The sequence below is a fragment of the Arachis ipaensis genome, chromosome B02 (assembly GCF_000816755.2).
Source record: "Arachis ipaensis cultivar K30076 chromosome B02, Araip1.1, whole genome shotgun sequence".
In the NCBI taxonomy this organism is placed as follows: domain Eukaryota; kingdom Viridiplantae; phylum Streptophyta; class Magnoliopsida; order Fabales; family Fabaceae; genus Arachis; species Arachis ipaensis.
In genome coordinates this window covers 21,461,793-21,482,115 of record NC_029786.2, presented here as the reverse complement: position 1 = coordinate 21,482,115, position 20,323 = coordinate 21,461,793, and the positions used below count along the sequence as shown (strand labels likewise).

General features: G+C 34.1%; 1 protein-coding gene and 1 pseudogene across 1 annotated transcript; one reads left to right on the top strand and one right to left on the bottom strand.

Annotated features, from left to right (window-relative positions):
• On the top strand, nucleotides 33–5,993 carry LOC107625095 (ABC transporter C family member 5-like). The gene is made up of 8 exons (XM_021115661.1): nucleotides 33–2,651; nucleotides 2,744–3,064; nucleotides 3,145–3,231; nucleotides 4,012–4,692; nucleotides 4,792–4,956; nucleotides 5,106–5,615; nucleotides 5,755–5,844; nucleotides 5,928–5,993. The coding sequence occupies exons 1-8, from the start codon at nucleotides 543–545 to the stop codon at nucleotides 5,931–5,933; spliced, it is 3,969 nt and encodes a 1,322-aa protein (XP_020971320.1). The 5' UTR covers nucleotides 33–542; the 3' UTR covers nucleotides 5,934–5,993.
• Nucleotides 12,963–17,483, bottom strand: LOC107628250 (annotated as a pseudogene).

The window sequence follows — 20,323 nt, the reverse complement described above, 5'->3', positions numbered from 1 at the left end:
TATATAATATAATATAACATTATTGTTGTGGTTCATGAACAAATTTGCTCCTCTCCTGTTAAAAGAGGTTGGTTAATGTTGTTTGAACCAAAAGCTAGGTTTATAGCTGCCTCGGCAATTTTCAGAAAGGGGAAAACAAAACACGGTTATTGAGAGAACACCCAATTCGAAAGTTTTGTACTTTCCTCAATTGGGTGTCAGTTTTCCACATCAAAATCTGATTTTGATTTCGCGACTCACCACTTACAATTACAAATTTACAACTCGCTTCGTTTCTTTCTGTTTCTGGGAACGGAAATAACAGAACTGACACAACTACAACCCGTTCTCTATTTCAGTATTTCTATTCTGATTTAGTTGTAAAAACTAATCTCATTTTCTTTTTCTTTTAGTTTGCAATGTGTCAATAGAATCTGCTTCGAGATAGACCAATTTTGTTTCTTCTTCTTCTCCTTTGTTTCTTTAGACTCTGAAATGCCCTTCTTGTTATTTTATCTAAGGTTTCTTCCATTTTCTCCTCAGCGTGTTGTTTGAAACAAATAATGGAGGGTTCAGATTTTCTAAATAGTATCTCAGCTTCAATATTATCAAAACATTTCTCGGACTCTGAGATTCTATCCGACACGATCCTAGGATTGCCATTTTTGGAACTTGCTGCAATCTGCGTGAACCTTACCCTTGTTGTGTTGTTCCTCTTTGTTGTATCCGTGAGGAAGATTTGTGTGTGCGAAGGTCGGATTCGAATTAATAAGGAAAACGGCATCGCCACCAGCACCACCACCATTAATGGAAACAATGGCATTGATGGTGAAGTTCAAATAGGTTCAATGTTCAAGTTCTCAGTGTTCTCTTGTTTCTATGTCCTTTTTGTTCAAGTTGTGGTGCTTGGTTTCGATGGGGTTTCTTTGATTTCAAATGGGGCTAATGGAAAACATGTGAACTGGTTCCTTCTATTTGTGCCATCTGCACAAGGTTTGGCTTGGTTTGTGTTGAGCTTCTCAGCATTGCAATGCAAGCTCAAAGTTTCTCATAAGTTCCCTTTTCTCTTGAGGGTTTGGTGGTTATTGTCCTTTGTTATCTGTTTGTGCAATTTGTATGTTGACGTGAGAGGTCTTTATATGGAAGGTCCCAAATACCTTTCCACTCGCGTAGTTGCAAATTTCGCCGTCGCTCCGGCGCTTGCATTCTTGTCTGTGGTTGCAATTAGGGGTGTTACCGGTATACAAGTTTGTGTGGACCCTGATCTTCAGGAGCCATTGCTTGTTGAAGAGGAGACGGGTTGTCTCAAGGTTACACCTTATAAAGATGCCGGAATTTTCAGCTTGGCCACGCTTTCGTGGCTGAATCCGCTTCTTTCCGTTGGTGCAAAGAGACCCCTCGAGCTTAAGGACATTCCCCTTGTAGCGCCCAAGGATAGAGCCAAGACTAGTTATAAGATTTTGAACTCAAATTGGGAGAGATTGAAGGCTGAAAACCCCTCTAAGCAGCCTTTGTTAGCTTGGGCGATTCTCAAGTCGTTTTGGAAGGAAGCAGCCGTGAATGCCATCTTTGCAGGTCTGAATACTTTGGTAGCTTATGTTGGTCCATATATGATAAGTTACTTTGTTGATTACTTGGGTGGCATAGAGACTTTTCCTCATGAAGGCTATGTCCTCGCGGGAATATTCTTTGCTGCAAAGCTTGTGGAAACGCTGACGACTCGGCAGTGGTATCTAGGAGTGGACATCTTGGGTATGCATGTCAGATCGGCTCTAACGGCGATGGTGTACCAAAAGGGGCTAAGGCTGTCGAGCTCAGCCAAGCAAAGTCACACAAGTGGGGAGATTGTCAATTACATGGCTGTTGATGTTCAGAGGGTAGGGGATTACTCTTGGTATCTTCACGACATGTGGATGCTTCCGATGCAGATTGTTCTTGCTCTTCTAATTTTGTACAAGAGTGTTGGAATAGCTGCCATTGCAACATTGATTGCTACAATAATTTCCATTGTTGTAACTGTTCCTGTGGCTAGAATACAAGAAAATTACCAAGATAAATTGATGGCTGCTAAGGATGAAAGGATGAGAAAGACATCAGAGAGTTTAAGGAATATGAGGATTCTCAAGCTACAAGCTTGGGAAGACAGGTATCGTATACAATTGGAGGAAATGCGTGGAACGGAATACAAGTGGCTGAGGAAAGCGCTCTATTCTCAGGCTTTCATAACCTTCATATTCTGGAGCTCCCCGATTTTTGTGTCGGCAGTCACTTTTGCTACTTGCATATTGTTGGGTGGTCAGCTGACAGCAGGCGGTGTCCTTTCTGCCCTGGCTACATTTCGGATCCTCCAAGAACCTCTGAGAAACTTTCCGGACTTGGTGTCAACGATGGCTCAGACAAAAGTTTCGCTTGATCGGATAACTAGTTTTCTGCAGGACGAAGAATTGCAGGAAGATGCAACTATCGTCTTGCCACCAGGCATGACTGACACTGCCGTAGAGATCAAGGATGGTGTCTTCTGCTGGGACCCTTCTTTGTCTAGGCCTACACTGTCAGGAATACATATGAAAGTCGAAAAGGGCATGCGTGTGGCTGTTTGTGGCATGGTTGGTTCTGGGAAATCAAGCTTCCTTTCTTGCATCCTTGGAGAGATTCCTAAGCTTTCGGGTGAAGTATGTTTCTGTTCTTTATCTCTAAATTCAGTGGCATATACGTATATATATTTACAGTACAGTTTTTACATGATGCATTGTTTATTTCTCAGGTTAAAGTATGTGGCACTGCTGCATATGTCTCCCAATCAGCATGGATACAGACAGGAAATATAGAAGAAAATATCCTCTTTGGAAATGCGATGGACAAACCAAGGTACAAGAAGGTTATTCATGCTTGTTCACTGAAGAAGGACCTAGAGCTTTTCTCACATGGAGACCAAACAATTATCGGTGATAGAGGTATAAACCTCAGTGGTGGCCAGAAGCAGCGGGTTCAGCTTGCACGAGCACTTTATCAAGATGCTGATATTTATCTCCTTGATGATCCCTTTAGTGCAGTTGATGCCCACACCGGATCGGATTTGTTCAGGGTTAGTTTTCTTAATTACTGAATTAATGTTTCTTATTACATGAATTAGATATGGTTTAATCGATGACAATGTGATTGCAGGAGTATGTATTGACAGCATTAGCCAAAAAAACAGTCATTTTTGTGACGCATCAAGTTGAATTTCTGCCTGCTGCTGATCTGATACTGGTATGGCCAAATGGTATTTTGTTGCACATTAACTCATTCATAGCTATAGGAAGCTTCCTGTGTTGAATACTACACTTCATTCAGGTGTTTTTTGTTTTAATTTAATTATTTATTTCGAACTATATTAAAATCTTTTGCATTTGAGAGATATATATTCCCTGCATGATCAGGGGTTGCAGTTGCTTTCTGCTATTTTAATGTGATGCATTTGTTCTTTTCGGATTAGAATTCATAAATCTTTGGTTTGTGTTACAGGTTTTGTCCCTCTTATTTTTTAGTAACACTTTGTATGAAAATTGAAAGTAGAATTTGAGAAGTACACAATACATACTGTCATATCTTGCTACTTCAGGGATATGATATCAAAACATATATAAAACATCACAGCAATCATTTTTAAGATTGACTGTGTTAAATTGATCTGTGCACAGGAAGGCTCAGGAGTGATTTTCTATTTAATTACGGAACTCCTGCCTACTGTTCTGTTTTACTGCAGCTTCCTCCTGAGTCAAACTCGTAACAATTGGCCGTTATGGTAATTGAATGCATTGCCGATACTTTCAATAATCTTTTCTTTTTAAATTAAAATAAGCTGTATTGCTTGATCCTGATTGATTTTGCTGCCTACATTTGTAATCTATCTCTGTCTGCAAAGATTATTAATTTGTTGAATGACTAGGTGGACTCCTGTTTGAATTATCTGACTATGATTATGTGGTTGATACGAAGTGAAAAAAGTAATTTTTCTCATTTTTTTCCATTTTTTTTCTGCATTTGAAGGTCCTTAAAGAAGGACAAATCATACAGGCCGGAAAATATGATGAGCTTCTACAAGCTGGAACAGATTTTAAGACTCTAGTTTCAGCTCATCATGAAGCAATAGAGGCTATGGATATTCCTTCTCACTCAGATGAATCAGATGAAAACATGTCCCCAGATAGATCTATTATGACAGAAAAGAGATCCTCTGCTTCACTCGACATTGATGGTCTAGCAAAGGAAGTGCAAGAGGGATCATCCGATCAGAAGGCAATCAAGGAGAAAAAGGCAAAGCGCTCAAGGAAAAAACAACTTGTTCAAGAAGAGGAGAGGGTTAGAGGTCGTGTGAACATGAAGGTTTACTTGTCGTACATGGCTGCAGCATATAAAGGCTTATTGATTCCGCTCATAATTATGGCACAATCATTATTTCAGTTCCTTCAGATTGCTAGTAACTGGTGGATGGCTTGGGCAAATCCTCAAACTGCTGGAGACGAGCCAAAAGTAACTCCAACTGAGCTTCTTCTCGTGTACATGGCCCTTGCTTTTGGCAGCTCATTGTTCATATTTGTAAGGGCTGTTCTGGTAGCTACATTTGGTCTTGCTGCTGCGCAAAAATTATTTTTCAGCATGCTCAGAAGTATTTTCCGTGCACCAATGTCTTTCTTTGACTCTACACCATCTGGAAGGGTCCTGAATCGGGTAAGTTAGTCTTGGTTTTTGACTTTTTGTGCCTCCTTAGTTTTGTTTGTCCATAAATGTGTGGCGTGCATTATGTAATGGGTTGCATGTATATACCAGGTTTCTGTTGATCAAAGTGTTGTGGATCTCGACATTCCTTTTCGACTTGGAGGGTTTGCTTCAACAACAATACAGCTCATAGGAATTGTTGCTGTAATGACAACAGTTACATGGCAAGTTTTCCTCCTGGTTATCCCAATGGCTATTGCTTGTTTGTGGATGCAGGTAATTATAGTTTATGTCTTCAATTTTTGTTTCAATCTGCTTTTGAAAAAGGACATGCTGTGTACCATAAAGGTTTATTTTATTTTATCCGAGTATCTTGTGCTATCATCTAATGAATGATTTTTGACCTTCTATTAATTCCGTCACAGAAATACTACATGGCTTCCTCAAGGGAACTGGTACGAATTGTAAGCATCCAAAAATCTCCAATAATACATCTTTTCGGTGAATCAATTGCGGGAGCAGCCACCATCAGAGGTTTTGGACAAGAAAAAAGGTTCATGAAGAGGAACCTTTACCTTTTGGATTGTTTTGCACGGCCATTCTTTTGCAGCCTTGCAGCTATTGAGTGGCTATGCTTGCGCATGGAATTACTCTCCACTTTTGTGTTTGCTTTCTGTATGGTACTACTTGTAAGTGTTCCCCATGGAAGTATTGACCCCAGCATGGCTGGACTTGCCGTGACGTATGGCCTGAATTTGAATGGACGTCTATCTCGGTGGATACTTAGCTTTTGCAAACTTGAAAACAAAATTATATCTATCGAAAGGATTTATCAGTACAGCCAAGTTCCTAGTGAAGCACCTGCAATTGTTGATGATTCTCGTCCTCCGTCCTCATGGCCCGAGAATGGAACAATCCAAATAGTTGATTTGAAGGTATCCAGTTTAGTTTTGCATTAAGTATGCTTCTTGAATTTTTGTTTCTGTCCTGTATTAAGAAGTCCAAACTTATTATATTTTGATTTTTCTTTGGTCATCTTAATTTTATCTTTTAATGTGATTTTTCTTCTTGAAGATACGATACAAGGAAAATCTTCCCAGGCACTGGATAAGTCTCAGCTTGGAGAGGTTATTCGATCAAAAGGACAAAAGCTTGATACGCCGGGTAAGAAGCCAAGATTTGAAAAGTGATTAATCTTCTTTCTCAACCCCACAAAAAGATAAGTTAGATGTACTTTGAATTTGCAGTTCTAGAAAATGGAGATAATTGGAGTGTAGGGCAACGACAACTTGTTGCTCTAGGCCGAGCCCTACTTAAACAGTCAAAGATACTTGTACTTGATGAAGCAACGGCATCGGTTGATTCTGCTACTGATAATCTTATCCAAAAGATTATTCGAGAAGAGTTCAGAGACTGCACTGTTTGTACTATTGCACATCGTATTCCTACAGTTATTGACAGTGATCTAGTTCTGGTTCTCAGTGATGGTGCGTATTTTGCATGCTTTTCTTTGGTCATTCTTTTAAATATTTTATGCACCGTGACCTTAGGCTTTGTATTCTGTGGTATTGCAAAATGAAAATTTCTTGCAGTCAGATGTTGACCTCTCATCCACACATTTTTCCTTTTTTATTTGCAACTTTGAGAGGTTTTCCAATAAAGTAAATTTCATGTGAAAAATGAAGTAAGCTAAATCATTTAGGAGAATTGATTATTTATATTTCATTGCCTTGCATTTATCAAGAAAATAAAAATACTTCGTCACCTTGCGACTCAACTTTGTTAACGCCAGATTTTTGCTCATGGAGTTAATTTTTCAATGTTTTTTACAGGCCGGGTCACAGAATTTGACACTCCATCACGGCTATTAGAGGATAGGTCATCCATGTTCCTAAAGTTGGTAAGTGAGTATTCATCACGGTCGAGTGGCATACCAGATTTTTAAATAAGGTAATATTTCCCACCTTCGGGTTAGTGCCCCCAAAGATCATTAGAATCTTTGGGGCAGTGGCAGCAAGAGCTCAACACATTTTGGATGTTGAAACTCGAGATGCCTCGGTTGCTACGGTAGCTGCCGCATTTCGGCTCGTGCATAACTGAAAATGAAGGAGCACACGTTGCATGCCTCCTCTTCGACCAAGCACTCCAATGAGAGCAAAATTAGTTTCCACTTTGAAAGTATTAGTTGATTCATTCCCTTGAAGAAATGTGCATGGTTGGCATTCTTTGTAACATAAACTTAGATGATCAAGAAAGAAAGATGGGTTTGAATTGGGTTCAATAATGTTATATAAAAGTAGCTTTTAGAATGAGGCATTAGGATTTTGCTTAGCTGGAAAGCAGAGTTGACACTAGTTTGTGTATCCCACATTTTCTTGTAACATTTTTCAGTGTTAAAGCCGTTGTAGATTGGAGTTTTTTCATATTGGTTATTACTTATTACTTCTTAAGTTCTTTTTCTTTTTTCATATATTTTGTTCAAAAATACTATGTGCACACAAAAAATTAGTCGCTAAATAGTTATCATATATTTGTGTATGAATACATGTATTATCTGTAAGTTATTTTTAATATGTATTTTGTATTCTAATATCTATTCTATTCGAATGATTGATTTGGTAACTGGTTTTTTATGTATACCTAATATAGTTGTATTTTCTTAGTTTTTTTTTATATGTGTAGGCCAAGGATTAGTCCATTGCAAATTGAGTTTTAATTAAAGAATTATCATTGGTTAATGAATTATTACATGTACAGGACAAAATTCAAATTTTCGACATTTATTTAAATGGACAAGTAAATTATGAGTCAAGTCTCAAAATAGTTCCTGAAATTTTTATCAAGTCTCAAAGTAGTCTTGAAGTTAATAGTTACTCAAATACGTATTTAAAGTTGCACTCTGGTACTCATAGTAGTCTCTAAGACACTTTCTGTCCATCGTTGGCCATTGGATTTGGCACGTCTTTTGTGTGGAACGACGTGGTTTGGTGTCTCTCTCCATATCGTTGAAACCCCAACTTCTCCCCATCTTCTGTCACAAACAAAGACCCTTCTTCTTTTTCCCATAATCTTCGATGGCGTTGATCCGAGCTGCTGTGAGTGTGAGTTATCAGAAACAGGAATAGTGAATCAAATAGCGTAACTCTTCAAGACTTGTGTTAAACACATTTTTCTTTAGGCTTAATTCGTCCCCATTGATGTGGTGTGCAAAATGTGTTACTGGTGAATTTCCTGCCGGATACAATGAAGAACATTTGATTTGTTTATGCACTCACACAGTCTAAGCCTTACACTAAATAATAATTTACAGAATAATATTTTCTATTCTTTCTTATGCGCATCAAGAAAGTGTTGAAATGGATTTTCAGCAATAATGAAACGAGGAAAATTTATAGGTACAGAGTACATGCAACATATAGTTACGTACATGCAACTACGTACAGACAGCTTTTCAAATAGTTACAACCTTTCAACAGACATAACTTTTCAAATAGTTACAACCTTTGAATAAGTCACAATTCCATGTAGAGATGTAACTCTTCAAAATAGCTTTTCACATATTTTTGAAAATATATCCCACAATCCCCCACTATTTTCAAAATTCCTTTTCAATCCTATCATTCTGGAAGTTTTATGCTTTCAATAGAGGTATCTTGCGATTTGAACCCTTACCTAGTAACCAGTGGTATTTACTCATCCGAATTTAAAATGGTAGACAAGTTTTGAACCATTTAACTCATATGAACAAGTGTGCATTGATAGCACATAAAATTTCGGTATCATGTAGATGTTATATTAAATATGACACATTTAGTATACTACATGCCCTTGTGTCTTGTATCATTTCGTGAGTGCTTTAAGAGTAAAATCTTAACTCCAAGAACCGGCCTCAATTCACACTTATATAGGTAGATTCTATCAAAAGTATCCCATAATTAAATACTTTAGCAATAATATACTTGCTATAGGTCTATTAAGAGTAAAAATTCATCCTATTCCTCTATACCATTATAATTCTAAGTACTTTTTACCTTGGGATGAAAGAAATAATTATGAGTACTTGCAATTACTCTAATAGTATATTTTACCGCATTGAACTCAAGACTTACTCAAGTGTGAGTTGAGTTTATACTATTGGTAATTATTTAAAATACGGATTTTATTTCCATCCCTTTTGATGTTTTAAACACCAAATCCCTTGTCAATTGTTAAAGGATCTGTAAGATTTTATTCTGGCCTTATAAAATTTATAGCTATAACTCCATTACCAATAAGATTTTTAACATAGCTATGTCTTACTCCAATATGTCTAAATTTTTCATTATAAATTTGACTATAATCCTTTGATAATGTTGCTTGGCTATCACAATGTATAGAGATTAGTGCCATTAGTTTTGGTCAAACTAAAATTTCATGTAATAAATCTCAGCCATTTAGCTTCTTTGCTTGCTGCTGCCAAAGCAACAAATTCTGCAGCCATGGTAGAGTCTGTTATGCATGTTTATTTCATGGATCCCCAAGAAACAACACCCCCACCAAGGATAAAGATCCAATCACTTGTTGATGCATGATCTTCTGTATAGCTTATTCAACTGGCATCTGTGAATCTTTCTAAAACAGAAGGTTCACCACTACTATATAGCAAAATATAGTTTATTGTTCCTTTCAAATATTTTAATATTCTTCTGACAGCATGCCAATGGTCTTTGCTTGGATTACTTGTATACCGACTTAAACGACCTACAGCATATGCTATATCTGGTCTAATACAGGTCATAGTATACATTAAGCATCTAATTATTTTTGCATACTCAATTTGTGAAACAGACGAACCTATATTGGGTACTAATTTAATACTTGGATCAAAAGGAGTACTCACCAAATATTCTTCAAACTCATAAAACCTTTTTAATATTTTTTCTATATAATAAGATTGACATAATTTTAAATTATGACTATCTCTAACAATTTTAATTCTTAAAATTATATCTGCAACTCCTATATCTTTCATATCAAAATTACTAGACAAAAAATATTTAGTTTTTCCTATCTATTCTAAATCAGTACCAAAAATAAACATATCATTAACATATAAACAAATCATAACATCTTTACCATTTTTAACTTTACTATACACATATTTATCAGATTCATTTATTTTATATCAATTAGGAAGAACACTTTCATGAAATTTTTATGCCATTGCTTAGGGACTTGTTTCAGTCTATATAAAGACTTAACTAATTTGCACACTTTATTTTTTTGACCAGCAACTATAAACCCTTTTGGTTGCTTCATATACACCTCTTTGTCTAATTCACTATTTAAGAAAGCTGTTTTAACATTCATTTGGTAAGTAAAAAAATTAAAAATTGAAGCAAGCGCTATAAGCACTCTAATTGTTGCAATTCTTGCTACTGGTGCATATGTATCAAAGTAATCAATTCCTTCTTTTTGTGCAAACTCCTTAGTAACTAACCGTGCTTTGAACTTATCAACAGTTCCATTTACTTTCATCTTCTTCTTGAAAATCCATTTAGAACCAATAGCCTTTGACCTACGAGGGAGATCCACTATTTTCCAAGTGTTATTTCTTATTATTGAGTCCATTTCATCTTGTATTGCTTGTTTCCAAAATTCTGAATCTCGAGAATTTATAGCTTCTTCATAGGTCTCAGGATCACCTTCCATATGAAGGCATATAGGTGCAATACTATCTATTGATTCACCTGTCCCTTCCACAAGGAACATAAAAAAATTTGGTCCATAAGTCTTTGCTTTTCTGATTCTTTTACTTTTTCTAGCTTTAATATTTTTAACGGGTTTATTTTTTACATTATCTTCTATTTCTAAGTGAATTTTAGGTCTTGGAGTTGAATTAAATCTATTCTCTAGAAAAATTGCATCTCTTGATTCAATAATTGTATTAGCAGAATATGATTCATTAGATTCAATAACTACAAACTTATAACCTTTACTATTCTTAGCATATCCTAAGAAAATGCATTTTATACCTCTTTCTCCTAATTTCTTTCTTTTAGGTTCAGGAACTTTTACTATTGCTCTACAACTCCAAACTTAAAGATATTTAAGATTAGACTTTTTATTCTTCCAAAGTTCATATGGAGTTATTTTATTCCTTTTATTAGAAATTTTATTTAAAATATAACAGGCAGTTAACATAGCCTCATCCAAATAACCTTTTGTTATACCAAAATAAGATAACATGACATTAACCATTTCTTCCAACACCCTATTTTTCTTTAGCAATACCATTCTGTTGTGGAGAATATGGTGCAGTGGTTTGATGAATAATACCAATAGACTCAAAATAACTAGGATTATAATATTCTCCTCCACGGTCAGACCTTAATTATTTAATAAATGTTTCATGTTGCAATTCAATTTTGATTTTAAAAATTTTAAATTTATCCAAGACTTCATCTTTAGAATACATCAAATATATATAACAATATCTACTAAAATCATCAATAAAAATTACAAAATATTTTTTTCCACCTATAATAGGCCAACCATGCAAATCACATACATCAGAATATCCGAATTCTAATAATTTAGAATTTCTTTGTACTCTTTGAAAAGGAAGCCTTGTTATTTTGATTAACATACAAGTTGTGCATACGTTTGAATTTTTAATTAATTTTGGAATAATATCATATTTTATCATATCATTTAATTTATGAAAATTAACATGTCATAACCGATTATGCCATCAATAAAAGGACTCAGCAATATGAACAGAAACATCATTATTATTATTATTATTATTATTATTATTATTATTATTATTATTATTACATGATACATCAGAATGTATTAATTATAATAATTTAGAATTTCTTTAATCTTGGTTAATATACAAGTTGTACATGCATATGAATTTTTAATTGATTTGGAAAAAGATCATATTTTATCATATCATTTAATTTATGAAAATTAACATGTCATAAACGATTATGCTATAAATCACAGGACTCAACAATATAAACAGAAACATTATTATTATTAATAGTATTTACAACATTTAATTTAAACATATTCTCACATAGATATCCTTTACCCACAAATACTTCACCTTTAGACAGAATAAATTTGTCTTCTTAAAAAACAGACTTAAACCCACACTTGTTAAGTAAAGGTACAAAAACTAAATTTTTTCAAACTTCGAGTACATACTATACATCAATAAGAGTAAGTACTCTTCCGGAAGTGAATTCAAGTTTCACCGTCCATTTTCCCATTACTTGAACAGGTGATGCATTTTCTATGTACAAAATAGTCCCATTTTTTTCTTTGAATGTCTTCAAAAAATTTCTATTCTTGCACACATATCAAGTTGCACCAAAATCTATCCATCATGACCCAATATCTTCACTCATATTGATCTCAGAAATAACAGCAATAAGATTATCTTTTATTGTTGTGTTGTTCTTTTCTTTTTTCTTTTTTAAGAAGTGACATTCTTTCTTAAAATGTCTTGGTTTTTCACAATGAAAATAATTCATTGTTACCTTGAGATTTATTAAAATCTCATATCTTTTTTTGTTGGGCTTGTTGGATTTTCCATCTTCCATTACGTGAAGATTAGCATGAGTAATTTGTTCTTTAGTATCTTCTTGTTTACGATACTCTTCTTCAAGACGAAGGTGATAACTTAATTAATTGCTCGAGAGAAACATCATCATTTCTATGTTTCATAGTTCTTTTGAATTCTTTTCATAGTAGAGGAAGTTTGTCAATAATTGAAGAAACAATAATGGTATCATCCATGTGCATGTTATGTTGCTTAAAATTATTTAAAATACGCTCAATTTCATGCATTTGTTCCATAACAGATCTACCATCAACCATCTTATAATTATTAAAGTGAGTGACAAGAAATTTCTTACTTGTTGCGTGTTCGGCCATATATTTTGCCTCTAATTTATCCCATAGTTCTTTTGCACTCCCAACATTTTGGTAGACATCAAACAGTCAGTCATGCCATTCCATTTTGGTAGACATCAAACAGTCATGCCATTTCATTTTGGTAGACATCAAATAGTCAGTCATGCCATTCCATTGAATCAGTCATGCCATTCCATTGAGTATGCTGTCCTATTTTTGCTTGGTTCGTGTTTTTGTAATGACCTCCCCTTCAACTTCTAGTGGTCTTGGTATGCTAAGAACATATGCCACTTTTAGTAATGTGAGAAGGAAGTGCATCTTCTTTTGACATCGTATGAAATTTTCACCATCAAATCTTTTTAACTTGACAACATTCGAGGTCATTTCCTTAATTGATACCGTGGCCTTTTTTGTTTTATTGGTGAATGAATTAAGTCTAAAGATAAAGTAAGGGTTTAGGCTCTTACTTTTCTTTTTTTTCATGTATATCTTCAATTTTATATTATTTACTTGCGGTTCTTCGAACATACGTCAAGATTTTATTTAATTTTTTGCTGAGATGCATTTTAATTATGATCTATTTTTTTAACATAGTTAAGATTATTTAATTAAATCCAGAGTAGTAGTAGTAATAATCACTAATCTGGAAGGTTATAAAAGAAAAAAGAAAGTGATTCTTTTGGGACATGATCTTTTTCTTTTCTTTCTTCCTTTAGAAATTTCTTTCCAAATTTTCTCAGAAAACCTAATTTAAACAGATACTAAGGAGTAGCAGTAGTGCAGCAACAAGGATGTTAACGAGAGAGAGACGAAAATAAAAATGTGCTTTCATCATCAACAAAGCAATTAGTTTTTGATATTAGGTAATTCAATTTGTTGAAAATATAAATCATTCCTTCCGTCCAGTAATAAATAGTAAGTGTCGGTTAGACAATTGTAAAATCCAAAAATCAATGTATTTAAAAGTAATTCAACATTGTAGCCAACTATGCCTATGTCAAGCTTGTTGCAAACATTACATAATTGGTTCCAAATCCCAATAAAAGAAGAGGATTGTATTAGGCTTTCAACTGTCAATATAAAACTTTATTGAATCTTTTTTACATGGACCATTTTGTCACAAACTAATATTTCAAGGGTCAAAATAATGGTTTACTCATTTGGACACAAATTATGTCTACCTATGTTGATTTTTAGAAGTAACAATTTTATTAAAATGATATTTACTGGTGGATGGAGACAGTAGCTGCCAGAGTTACACAAAGAATCTGAGCAAGAGGCCATGAAGGATACCTGACAGAATCAATGTGTGTAGATATCGTCTTGACATCAATGCCGCAAGACTCAGCCTGTTTTTTCAACATTTCTGCATTGTGGACAGGCAACACAGAACTCTGACTAAAAACAGTGAGAAACTCGAAGCTTAGCTTCTGGGGAAATAACTATATCTATGAAAAAGCAATGATGGCTATGAGAAATACTTGCATGCTCCAAGACAACTATATCCATTTATTTTCATTTCTCATACCAATGCAATGTATGACGAAATCTCTTATTGCTTACCTTTCATAAAGACATCAAATGAGTTAGAGTATTGTGAATTATTAGAGCAAGACATTGTGAAAATGACTTTACAGCTAAGGAGTACCAGTGAAGGATATAGAATTCCGTCTCAAACCTATAAACAAAAATTACAAAAAGTTTACATGCTAGACATACCATTTTCTAATATTCTTATTAGTGAAGATAAACAAAATTCTGAGTGTTGAGGTCAATGATTCAACAGTTGCAAAGAAAACCGAGAACCATCTATAAGAGGAAAAATAGAGAGGAAGCCTCAGCATCAATGAAGCACTCCTTAGAACAGAACTCAGGGTTATGGAGCATATGTCTTATTAAGAAAGAAGAAAGGCCCCCATTCAAAAAGAAAAAAGAAAAAAGAAAATAAATTTGTTCATGATTTGTGAATTAGATACTAAGGAAAATTTTAAGCTTACCTTGAGCATCTCAGCATCTGAACCCCTTCTTCATATGTAAGCCGCGGAGTCTGACGAAGATACTGCATATTAACCGGGATATATCAGATCATGAATAAGATCATATAAGCCTTTAAGCATTGCATTCATTTTGTATTCACATTTTTCAACTGGTAGTTCATGGCACAAGAACTACAACATAGTATAGTTAACAATATTTACTCTTATTTTTTTACGGAGAAATAAATTTGTTAGATTAGAAAGAATGTATGATATATATAAAATACATTTTTTTTAATCGAAGATGCTTCCCTTTAAAGGTTCAAATGGGTACTCGTGTGCCACAGCTTCAAGACCCTTCTTACAATTCTGGTTCAAGCTATCAAATATTGAGACAAACAACCTATCAACTATATCCATAACCTGCTCAAAAACTCAATAGCAGTAAAACAAGTTACGTACCACAATAATTTCAGAACCATACCAAGAAACATAAGCCTAAAAGTGAAATATACCTCAACATAATGCCACTTAATCTCCATTTCAACATCAAGAGCAACATACTCACACAGATGTCTGGGTATGAAGGAATCTTCGGCCCTAAACACAGAACTAATCTAAAAAACACGGTCAAAATTAGAAGATATTGTCATATGCTTGTGAAGCGCTGTTGATTGGGCAAGGCAAGCAGGGCGCCCTTTATAGTCCAGTTTGAAAACAGCAGCTCCACCCTCACTTGACCCAGCAATAATCCTTGGAGTGTGGATTTCAACAAAGCCTTCAGATGATAAGAATTTTCTGAATGCCTACCCAACAATGCAATGAAATAATTTGATCATTCAACTTGATATCATGGGGAAAATATATACCTTAAATGTCTTAGTATGCACTAATTGCAGTAAATTCAAAATTTAAAGCAACCATGATCTCAACAACATGCAATTCAAGAATGAACGTGAATAAGTAAGACTCTTCAGAATAAAATTCATATGAAATGCTTTACCTCTCCAACTTGTGCTTGAACGGAGAAAATTGCTTGATTAGTTGCAGTTCTGAATTCAATTACTCTAAAGTTCAAACGTGTATCCAGATTAACACGAGCAAATGGTTCACCAGCCTGCATTCATTAAGAGAACTAGTTAACCAATGGATGAAAAGAAATGAAGTAAAAGATAAGCTCCTGCAAACAAATCACCCTAATAAAGAAGGAGTCAAACAGGTTGACAAAGACCCAGACACCTCCAATCAATGTACCTGAAGTGCCTTCTCAATTTCAGCTTCACTTCGAGCAGCATCCTGGAGAGTAATTGGTAGAGAACCGGCCTTGTTAACACAGTGCAACTTCCTCACTTAAATCTCCACCTATCAGAACAAACCACATAAGCTATAGATTCTCAGCAAAATGTTCTATTACTTGAAAAAAAAATGAATTACAAATATACAAGTTAAGGAGATTTCAAATATTACATTCTATATTATAAACCTTACAAATATTTCTAAACCCAAAAACCACTATGCAACCAAATTCAACATAGTAGTTGTTAAGATTTCAAATTCTAACTTCCGGAAAGAGAAAAGCTAGTGTTAAACCCTACTAAATACGATGCTATTGTTTCCCTTCATTTCTATCCAAAATCAAACCTCAGAAGCTAACTAACCTGCTTTGTGGTGCCTTTGATTGGTTTAGAAGGGACCGAAACAAGACCTTCAACATCGATAATAGACTCGTTGCTCAGCGCCCCGGCATACTGCACCATCTGCACATGCTAACCGAATTTTCCTGCGCTTGCACCACACACTGCACGGTGACGAGTTGCTTTCTCACAACAAAGAACACCATCTTCTTCCCATGACGATGTATCGCGATAATCCTACCTCAGATTAGAACCATTTTCCTTTCCAGAGACTTCTCCAAGTTCTTGATAGGTGTCCATCTGTCAGGTCCCTCGGTGGGTCCTTCGATTGCAGGTCCTCCATTTTGTAGTCACCCTAGTTTTCGGTGAGGGGGTCGTCCTAGTCGACAGCGGAGGTAAGGACAGTGTCCTGGCGAAAACTACGGCGACTATAAAATGGAGGACGTGCAGTCGAAGGACCCATTCAGGGACTCTGACAGATGGACACCTATCAAGAATCTGGAGAAGTCTCTAGAAGGGAAAATGGTTCTAATCCGAAGTAGGGTCGTCAAGATACCTCGTCATGGGAAGAAGACGGTGTTCTTTGTTGTAAGAGAACTGCTTCCAAAACTTGTCTCTACAACTCTATCTTCCCATTTATTTCCTCTTCCAATTATCTAATAAGACTATCTGCCTCAAACATGCACTATACAGCGACTTGGATATGTTCAACTGGGCATATTTTACAGGCAAAATAGAAAAGGGTTGATTTTTCAGAAACAGAAATTAAAATTGTAAATCTGCCATGGCTACAATGCAAAATACAAACGAACTACACAATACTCATAGTATTGTTTGTAAAATTCATGAAGCCTCATTTCTCACTGTTAGATACAACCAGAACAATAATGGAGAATTGCAATTGCTATATATAATTACCAAATTGGCATGAATCTTAGCTACACCAACAAGCTTGTAGTAAAGCACTTCATTCTTATGTCATGGATCACCACAATAAGCAGCTATAGGAAACTACTTTCAGATCCTAAATAACTATGTTAGCATTGCACACGGCATATTGCTCTGTGAAATTGAAGGTTAGGGCTTCCTCTATAACTCTATTTCATGTCACTTTGCCCCTCCGACATGAATATAGCATACAACCCCAAAATCAGAACAAATAAACAGAATAAAAAAATTGAATGAAATCAATGAAAGGAAGGAATACAACAGATTCATACAAGGGAGTGGAGGAATACAATAAGAACATAAAAGGAACAAATATAAATGAAATCAATGAAGCAACTTTATACCTGAGTCTGAGGCTCCATTGTTACTACGGAAGTGGAGGATGAAATGGGAGACGGAGCACCACGGCGCTGACGACCACTCGACGAGAGAAGAGAGAAGAGAGAAGAGAGAAGAGGAGACGGGGAGGGAGCAGAAGTGGAGCTTAATTTTTTTTTGTGACTGAAATAAATTAAACAAAGAAAAACAAAAGAAACAAAACAAGGAACTGCTTAAATAGAGGGACAGTCCCGTTTAAGACTACTCTTAAACTCCTCCCAAGGTGAAAGAAGCTCCACATGCGAAAGTTGTAACTTTATCACTCCCTTTCCAGCTTGCTAGCCTACTCCGAATCTTATCCAGGACACCATTGAAAGCTGAACGAGTCACTCTAGAATGGCTAAGGGTAACTCCAAGATACTTGCCTAAATCCTGGACAAATCTGATAGAGGATACCCCAGTGAAAACCTCTTTCCTTGTTGCAGAGACATTCTTGGAGCAAAGCGCTTTAGACTTCGTAGTGGAGCTTAGTTGAGACAAGGGGTATAAACTTTTGCTAAAAAAATTAGTAGTTCAATCAATAAATAAAAAATAAAAAATAGTTCAATTGGCTTAAATACGACTTAAAATACAAAAGTTTAATCTTCATCTCTTGTTTTTATTGCACAATAGTTTTTAGTTTTAAACATTTAAAATATGTTGAATTTGGACTGAATCGAGTATATTTGTATTTCACAACTCTCTATTCAATAAATAACACTCCCTCTACTTTCGAGTTCAAATATAAAAATTAGGTATTTTTTATTTATGTAATTTAATGTTATTTTATATTTTACTGTTTATTTAATTTATTTTTTATATGATAAAAAAATTAGAATATTCAATAAGTATTGATATTATTGTATTTGTATAAATTAATAAAAAAATCATATTATAAATTTTAATATTTGTGCTTCTAACTCTTTTCTACATATTTTATAGGATATATATTCAAATTTTTATATAAAATAATCGTGAAAAATCAAAGAATTGATGTATTTTTTAAGAGGAAGGCTAATATTCAAGAAGGAGAACATATAACTTTTACAATATCAACACCTGTAGATAGTTCTTCTACTTTAATGAATTACGAAAAAAAGCGAGATATAACCTTCAAAAGTTTAAAGAGTTGCATCTGATGAGTTTGACCTTAATTCTTTAGAACGAGACCCTAAAAAATGACTTCAAATTTGGTAATATCACCCAAATCAGAAAGATGAGGTTAAACAAATTTATTTCTAATGGGGTCCATATCAAAAGCATCTTGACAATTATTTTCTATTTGGCCCCCAAAATTTTGTTTCAAGCTCCACCACTTGGAGGGAGAGCCTACGAACGATGCTGGGAGATAGATTGGACGGCAATGGCGACGGCTCGGCTGGACGGTCACTGCAAAGGCTGAGACCAGTGAAGAGTAGAGTAGGTGGTAGTGAGTTAACAGGGAAAGGAACTAGGGTGACTTTGTCATTTGTTTGTTTACCGTGTGGTGTTTGGGGTCGGGCCGAGAGGGTTTTATAAGTTGAATTTAAAAAAGATTGATGGTAAACATAAAAAAATAATTATTATTATTAAACTCCATCTAAATTATATTTATAATTTATATTTTGTATTTATTAGAAAAATTCAAAAGATTTGAGCTTACTAAAGACAGATTCACTTATATAACGGTGATCTCATTTATTATCATAAATGCTAAATTGAATAAGTCATGATTACTGTAATTATTTCTACAATTAATAAGATGGTTCATGCTACTAAAATTTTTCTTAGCATTGTTAAATATTTTTTAATTATTTAACTCATATTTTATAATGATTCTCATAATAATTAACAAGGTGACCCTTATAACTAAAATCTCCGTTTAATAATGTTAATTGTCTTCTTAATTATTCAATTCATATTTTGAAACATATAATTTATATGCACATAAATTAGAGGCAATATTTGGAGTTATGATGATGATAAATGTTAAAGAATATTACAGTCTCTCAAGAGAATGGTGATAAAGAAAATGAGATATAAAATCAATAATGTAAAGTAGCATGCTATACAATTAAACAAAAAAGAAGTACAAAAAAAAAGTATGCAGTTCTAATATAGATAATAATTGTGTTTAACTATTATTTTATATTCAATTGAGTAATGATATGTATTAAATTTAATTAATTAAAAATTTTAAAATTTTATTTAGTGGCATATCAAAATTGATTTAAATTTTGTAATGATTAACGAAAAATAACAATTTAAAATAAAAAATTAATGTATGAATATTATTCATATTTTTTATCATTAAAAATAATATTTAATTTTTTTATTTTATTGAAAGAAAAAAATGTGATATATAAGTGACAAAGATACTATACAACTAATGAATATAATTACACAAGAAAAATTAATGGATACAATTACATAATTATCTAGTACATATATTTAGCAAATTAAAAGATAAAAAAAATAAAAACTATGGTCATAAGTTAAATTCTAGTTGTGCAAAATTAGTAAGAGTGAAGAGTGGAGAGGGAGAAAGAGAAAGAGAAAGAGAAAGAGGTACGAGATTATGTGAGAAGAAATAAAAAAATTGTTTAAAGTTTTAATTGAATTTATACTTATTAAAAAGAATTAACATTGACACTAAAAGTAATAGTGTAACCAACATAAAATTAAAAAGTAGGAGAATATGAAAAGTTAAGGTTAAATATCAATTTTATAGTGAAAATTAATGAAGGATGAAAAGCACTAGATTTAATATGAGGGAATGAAGCAAATTTTATAACCAATTATAACAATTAAAAAAATTATATTAAAAAAGAAAAAGAATTA

What these genes read in the sequence shown, in the direction of transcription:
- LOC107625095 (XM_021115661.1), top strand. Translation starts at nt 543, where the DNA reads ATGGAGGGTTCAGATTTTCTAAATAGTATCTCAGCTTCAATATTATCA. An exon ending in TTCCTAAGCTTTCGGGTGAA is followed by an intron (nt 2,652 to 2,743) that starts GTATGTTTCTGT and finishes TTTATTTCTCAG; the next exon opens with GTTAAAGTATGTGGCACTGC. An exon ending in CTGGAAGGGTCCTGAATCGG is followed by an intron (nt 4,693 to 4,791) that starts GTAAGTTAGTCT and finishes TGTATATACCAG; the next exon opens with GTTTCTGTTGATCAAAGTGT.